This window comes from Marmota flaviventris, chromosome 5, assembly GCF_047511675.1.
Source record: "Marmota flaviventris isolate mMarFla1 chromosome 5, mMarFla1.hap1, whole genome shotgun sequence".
NCBI classification, from domain to species: Eukaryota; Metazoa; Chordata; class Mammalia; order Rodentia; family Sciuridae; genus Marmota; species Marmota flaviventris.
Genome location: NC_092502.1, coordinates 69730504 through 69737999, shown reverse-complemented (window position 1 = coordinate 69737999; position 7496 = coordinate 69730504). Strand labels below are relative to the sequence as shown.

Here is a 7496-nt window from a genome sequence, read left to right as displayed (position 1 = left end):
ACCATCTTTTATGTTTCATATAGTTTGTTGGTGTTTCACGAATTTTTTGGAGTCACACTGCTCATCAGAGATAAGTTGGACTCCTTAAGAAACACACACACACACACACACACACATAATATCTATTTCACCAATTTATTTCTCTTCCTTTCAATGATTAGTTTATTTTTTTAGATTTTTTTAATATTTACTTTTTAGTTTTTGGCGTACACAACATCTTTGTTTGTAGGTGGTGCTGAGGATCGAACCCAGGCCCACACATGCCAGGTGACCGCGCTACCGCTTGAGCCACATCCCCAGTCCTCAATGCTTAGTTTTGTTAGAGTCTGTAAACAAGTCAGGATGGCGCCTGGCATTTTGCCAGAGAAATGTTAGAGTCTGTAAACAAGCCTGGATGGCGCCTGGCAAAATGCCAGAGGGAGTGGTTTGTGAAGTAACACCAGCGAGCCATTAAGTGTGGAGATTTCTTATTGGTTGACTGATGTATCTAGTTTATGCTAATTAGATAAGCTGTGCAAAATGTATAAATACCTCTGTTATCCTGCAATAAACAGCTTCCACTCCTGCTGTATCAATGTACACAAGTTGTTCGTCACCCCCCCCACCCCCCACCCCCGTTATTTTGCTGCAGCCGGACTGCGGCATAGTTTAATCTCTACTTCTCCTCTTTAGTAACAAACAACAGCCTACCAGGCAAGGTGGCACACATCTGTAATCCCAGCAGGCTCTGGAGGCTGAGGCAGGAAGATCTGAAATTCAAAGCCAGCCTCAACACTGGTGAATTGCCAAGCAACTCAGTGAGATTCTGTTTCAAAATAAAATACAAAATAGGGTTTGGGGGCTGGGGATGTGGCTCAAGCGGTAGCGCGCTGCCTGGCATGCGTGCGGCCCGGGTTCGATCCTCAGCACCACATACAAAGATGTTGTGTCCGCCGAAAACTAAAAAATAAATAAATAAATATTAAAAAAAAAATAGGGTTTGGGATGTGGCTCAGTGGTCAAGTGCCCCTGAGTTCAATCCCTCCTGTTCCCTCACCCCCCACCAAAAGAACAAAATAACCCATAAGTCATTATGAAATTTTAAAACACTTGCATTTTTCAAAAATAGACTATTCAAAACTCACAATTATGGATTTAGTATTTTGAACTTTAGAAATACTTGTATTTAAATTTCTTTTAATAGACCTTATCTTTTCTTTAATGGTGTTTAAAGTTCTTGCAATATGTTACCAGAAAAGTATTAAAATATACTACTTAAGTTTCTGAGTACTATTTCATTTCTCTTTGTGTATTTAAAATGCAGAAGAAAAACACTAAATATCATGCTTTAGTTATGGCAATCAATTATGTAAATAGTCACAAGAATCTTCCAGAATAGATAATTCACCGTGCCTGACTGGGATGATCATTCTTTATATCATCAACTTTTCTCTCATGAAGATAAAAAAAATTATAGATTTTTTTTCCTGATAAGTTTCACAGTCTGCAGGGAATTATCCATGACAAAATATGCTGGGCCATACTTCTAGCCTCCATTCTTCATTGTAGCTTTAAAGCCTTTATAGGAACTGATAATATTTTTTAAAAATTGTTGATACGTATTTTATCCAATATTTAAGACTACAGGTAATTCATTAGATATGCCATTGTTATTTTTCTTACCTCATTAATAATCTCAGTGTGAACACTGAGTATCCATTTGCCTTCTAAATTCTAAGGGGGATAAGCATCTCTCTTTGCTGATAACTGCCTCTGAAGGGAAAGAAAACATTTCAAATGTTGAAAACTTGGATATATTTCACCTATCATATTTATGTGTCTAAGGCAAGGTTAAAGTTTGGATCTACTGTAAATTATCTGAAAGTTCATTGTTCACATGAAAAAGGAATAATACAGGGGCTGGGGTTGTTGCTAAGTGGTAGAGTGCTTGCCTAGGATGTGTGAGGCACTGGATTTGATTCTCAGCACCACACATAAATAAATAAAGGTCCATCAACAACTAATAAAATATTTTTAAAAAGGAATAATGCAAGATGGGATTCTGATCAAAATGTTAGAACAAAATATGACTCAGACATGTAAGAGAATGGATCCTGAAACCATAACTCTGGCTTCAAACTTTGGTTCTGCTATTTGGACAGATTCTTTAAACTCTTAATTTCTTTATATATATGGTGTGACTGATAAAAATCCCAGAAGAAACAGGTCCTGTATCCCTTGGGTTTCAATTTCCATATCTATAAAACTGCTTTCAATATCTCTTTAGTTTAAAGTCTGTGGCTCTGATACTCATTGCGTTACTTCTAGATTGACTGTAGTTTTACACTGTAAATGCATTAATAAAACAAAACGAGATTAGTCATTATTTAACTGTATTATTATTTGCATATCAGTGTGGGAAAATAGAACCTATTCTTTGTAAAATAGTTCCATTTTGGACCAGGTGATACACATGATTGTAAACTTTTGCATTACCATAAAATCTTCAATTCCTAAAAATAAACATATATAACTACAATGAACTAAATTGAAATAAGTTTTAAATTTAATTTCAGGTAAGTTTTATAAGATCTTATCTCCCTTGGATAAATTATGCAGAAGAGAAATAAAGTTCCACTGATGAGGGTGCATGAGGAGATTGAGATATCTTCTTGCTTACACCATTATTCTAGTTCATGCATTAGAATAATAAATTACAAAATTTAAGCAATAACAACGTTTATTTTAAAAATCTATAGACTTTTAAAATGATTTTCATTTGGAAATATCCCAGATGAGCTTTGGTTTCAAAATATTGTGTTAATTCATAACTTAAGACGCAGGGTGGCGCTGCAGGCTAAGATTGTGAATGTAGGTCCCTTAAAACCTCCCATACACTTTTGTTTCAAGACCTTATAAAAGACACGCGAGAAGCTGTGCAAATAATACGGAGTTGCCAACGGATTGGGGCAGCAATATACAATTTAAGCTCAAAATCAACTTTGTGAGGGTTCCTCCAAACAGGAAAACAAGTGTTCCACGTCTCCAGTCTTCTTTGGGGTTTCCTGAAGTACTTGGATATAAGCAAACCGACTACAACATGGGGAAACTACAGAGAGTTCAACCGAGCAGGCAAGTGATAGCCTTTATTTTTATGATGTTTTTGTCTCAGATTCGCCCAGAGTCTCTTCGTTATTCTGTAGAGGAGGAAACAGAGAGCGGCTCCTTTGTAGCCCATCTGACAAAGGACCTGGGCCTGGGAACTGGGGACCTGGCAGCCAGGTCTGTTCGGGTTATGTCTGATGATTATAAGCAGCGTTTGCTGTTGGATCCTCAGACTGGCGATTTGCTTCTGAAGGAGAAAATAGACCGGGAGGAACTGTGTGGCCCTATTGAACGGTGTGTACTGCATTTCCAGGTGTTTCTTGAAATGCCAGTGCAATTTTTTCAGGGAGAATTATGGATCCAGGACATAAATGACCACTCTCCAGCATTCACTGATAGGGAAATGCTCTTGAAAATACCAGAAAACAGCCAGCCAGGGACTCTATTTCCATTGAAAGTAGCCCAGGATTTGGATGTGGGTAGCAATGGGCTTCAAAAATACACCATCAGTCCCAATTCTCATTTTCACGTCCTTACACGAAATTACAGTGAGGGCAAGAAATACCCAGACCTGGTACAAGACAAAGCCCTGGATAGAGAGGAGCAGCCTGAATTCAGCTTAACCCTCATGGCTCTGGACGGTGGCTCTCCACCTAGATCTGGAACAATCACAGTTCAAATCCTGATCATGGACGTCAATGACAATGCTCCCGAGTTTGTGCATACCCCATATGAGGTGCAGGTCCTGGAGAACAGCCCCTTAGATTCCCCAATCCTCAGCGTCTTAGCTAGGGATGCAGATGCTGGAAACTTTGGGAGTGTTTCCTATGGCTTGTTCCAACCATCTGATGAGATTAAACAAACTTTCTCAATAAATGAAGTCACAGGGGAAATCCGACTGAGGAAGAAATTGGATTTTGAAAAAACTAAATCTTATCATGTGGAAATTGAAGCTATAGATGGAGGAGGCCTTTCTGGAAAAGGCACTGTGTTCATAGAGGTGGTGGACGTGAATGACAATGCCCCAGAACTTACCATATCGTCACTCACCAGCTCCATCCCAGAAAATGCTCCTGAGACCATAGTCTCTATATTCCGTGTTGGAGACAGAGATTCTGGAGACAATGGAAAGATGACTTGCTCTATTCCAGATAATGTGCCCTTCATTCTAAAACCGACATTCAAGAACTTTTACACCCTGGTGACAGAGAGCCCGCTGGACAGAGAGAGCAGAGCAGAATACAACATCACCATCACAGTCACCGACATGGGGACACCCAGGCTAAAAACCGAGCACACCATAACCATCCTCGTCTCTGACATCAACGACAACGCCCCTGCCTTCTCCCAAACGTCATACACGCTATTGGTGCGAGAGAACAACAGCCCCGCCCTGCACATAGGCAGTGTCAGCGCCACAGACAGAGACTCAGGCACCAATGCCCAGATCACCTACTCGCTTCTGCCAACCCAGGACCCGCACCTGCCCCTCGCCTCCCTGGTCTCCATCAACGCAAACAATGGGCAGCTGTTCGCGCTGAGGGCGCTGGACTTCGAGGCCCTGCAATCATTCGAGTTCCGCGTGGATGCCACAGACCAAGGCTCTCCCGCGCTCAGCAGTCAGGCGCTGGTGCGAGTGGTGGTGCTGGACGACAATGACAACTCGCCCTTCGTGTTGTACCCAATGCAGAACGTCTCTGCGCCCTGCACGGAGCTGGTGCCCAGGGCGGCAGAGCAGGGCTACCTGGTCACCAAGGTGGTGGCGGTGGATGAAGACTCGGGCCAGAACGCCTGGCTGTCATACCAGCTGCTCAAGGCCACGGAGCCAGGGCTGTTTGGCGTGTGGGCGCACAATGGCGAGGTGCGCACCGCCAGGCTGCTGAGCGAGCGCGACGCGGCCAGGCACAGGCTGGTGGTGCTGGTCAAGGACAATGGCGAGCCTCCGCTGTCTGCCAGCGTCACGCTGCACGTGCTGCTGGTGGATGGCTTCTCCCAGCCCTACCTGCCGCTCCCAGAAGTGGCGCCCGAGCGCTCGCAGGGGGACTCGCTCACTGTCTACTTGGTCATCGCCTTGGCGTCGCTGTCATCGCTCTTCCTCTTCTCTGTGCTGGTGTTCGTGGTGGTGAGGCTGTGCAGGAGGCGCAGAGCGGGGGCGCCTGGTGTTTGTTCTGTACCTGAGGGCCACTTTCCTGGTCACCTGGTGGATATCAGTGGAACTGGGACACTGTCTCAGAGCTACCAGTATGAGGTGTGTCTGGCTGGAGACTCTGGGTCTGGTGAGTTCAAATTCCTGAAACCAATATTCCCCAATCTCTTGATTCAGGACAGTGGAAATTAAAGAAAGCCCCCACCTGCACTTATAGCTTTGTATTCACTTAATTGTTTTATTTTGTTCAATTAATCTCCCATTAATTTGGGCAAACAACCGATTGCAAGGTCTTTTTATTAAGAAATTGTGTTTCTTGAACATTGATAGCATTATCCCAACCATATCCTCCTGATAGTGCTTAATTTGTTCTTTGTTATTGGTAGTTAATGTAATTAGCATTTAAATTACAGAATGTATTGAATGTGTTTTCTCCCGAATTTGACTTTATCTTGGTGAATAATATTTCTCTAAGTAGAAATTACTCAATAGTACTCAAATTTTAGCAACGTTTAAAATTAGTTAATATTAAAGCTTTTATGAAGTCTTGAATTCCTATTACTTGTGGTGCCTGTCTTTACCATATAATTTCATCTTTTCAACTCCAGAGTGTTTGAAATTCTATTTTATTTCATTGGTGCTGGGGATGGATCCCAGAATTTCTTGCATGCTAAGCAAGTATGCATTCCACTGAACTTCAAATCCGCATGAATTTCTTTGTATTTACATTGGCTTTTCTGTTGAGTATACTACTTATGTAAGCTTTCTGAATACATGTAAGCTTAATATTTAGCATACTTTTTCTCCCAAATTGTATATAAACTTGAACTTTGTTAAAATATCAGTACCTTAAAATTGTGACCCATTTGTGACACCACCTGATAGATTATCTTAAATATTTGGTTACTGTATACTTAGTATATTATATGGGTTTATAAATATGAATATTAAATTTAAAAATAATTCTAATCCACAAATAATAAAGAGGAAATCTTATATAATTTCTTATTTGTTTCAATAAATAAAACTGTTAAGTGGCAGATGGTGTGACTCTGTGGTAGAGCATGCATGCATACATGCAAGGCCTGGTTTCAATTCCTAGCACCAAAGCAAAACCAAAAATTTTGTAGAAATTCTGTTAAATAACATCTTGCTAATGAGCTTTAAAAAATAATCTTAGAATCTGAAATAAACCCTAAACTTCTCCAAAGAATTTGGGACATCTGATTTTGCCCTTCCTTTTGGCCTACAAATACAAGTGTAAGTGTAGGATCCTTTTGTTTTTCATTGTGACCACTGTGCTACATTCACAGCCCTAATTGTAGTATCATGTGTTTTTCTGCAGCTTCGCCCCACTCTTTCAAAAGTGTTAGGAAATTTCTCCTGAATTTCAGGAATTCTATTGAATTCTGATTATCAGTTGATCTCAGATTTTTCACTTTACATTACTTTGTGGATATGGAAGGTATTTATCAACAAAATAATGCATTCTTTTCTGTGTTTGATTATCTTCTGTTTGTTTGTTAATGTAACCTTTAGTTATTTTGATTTAGTTTAACTTTCAATCCTACTGAAGTTGCATGATAATATGTATATCATTTAAAGTTACACATTCACTATGTATAAATATTATTACAAATTATTAAATTATTTACAATTTGATATTAATATTTATGGAACACTACTCATGCACTAGGTATGCAGTAACCAAAAATTAATATAATCTCTAACATATCACATATCAAAATAAATAATATTTTGTCTCTGAATACATTGGAACAGTAATTAATTTACCTGAATTATAATTGTTTTATATTGTGTTCAGTAAGCCAATAGGTGGATAATATGATTTCTAACTAGTAAATTCATATGAATAAAACTCTATGAAGACATCATTGAACTTTTAGCAGAATATGAACAATTGAAAAGGTTACTTTATAATGTAACACATTATAAAGATTTATTTTTAAATCTCAAATATAATTCTATTGAAGTTTAAAGTATACACATTTTTTCACTGAGTTATTCTTTTTTCCTAAGTATATATTGAAATAAACAAAGGTAAATTGCTATTTGTTATTCTTCAAATATAATTTTTTGCTTTCCTTCCTTTTAAAAATTTAAGTGAGGCAGAGACAAAAATAAGAAAACACAAATATGTAAGACACAAATATAGAAGTAAACACTAATGACTTTTCAATTTATTAGCTATTTAAATGAAATAGTTTTATATATGACAATAAAAAATCAAATTGAAGGCTTTACC

The 7496-nt window shown here is 39.0% G+C and overlaps 1 protein-coding gene across 1 annotated transcript; it reads left to right on the top strand.

The window, feature by feature from the left end:
* Nucleotides 1–2920: 2920 nt before the first annotated feature.
* On the top strand, nt 2921–5447 carry LOC114086573 (protocadherin beta-4). Its single transcript, XM_027927882.2, has one exon. It carries the CDS (start codon nt 3080–3082, stop codon nt 5420–5422), a length of 2343 nt encoding a protein of 780 aa, XP_027783683.2. The 5' UTR covers nt 2921–3079; the 3' UTR covers nt 5423–5447.
* The last annotated feature ends 2049 nt before the right edge of the window (nt 5448–7496 follow it).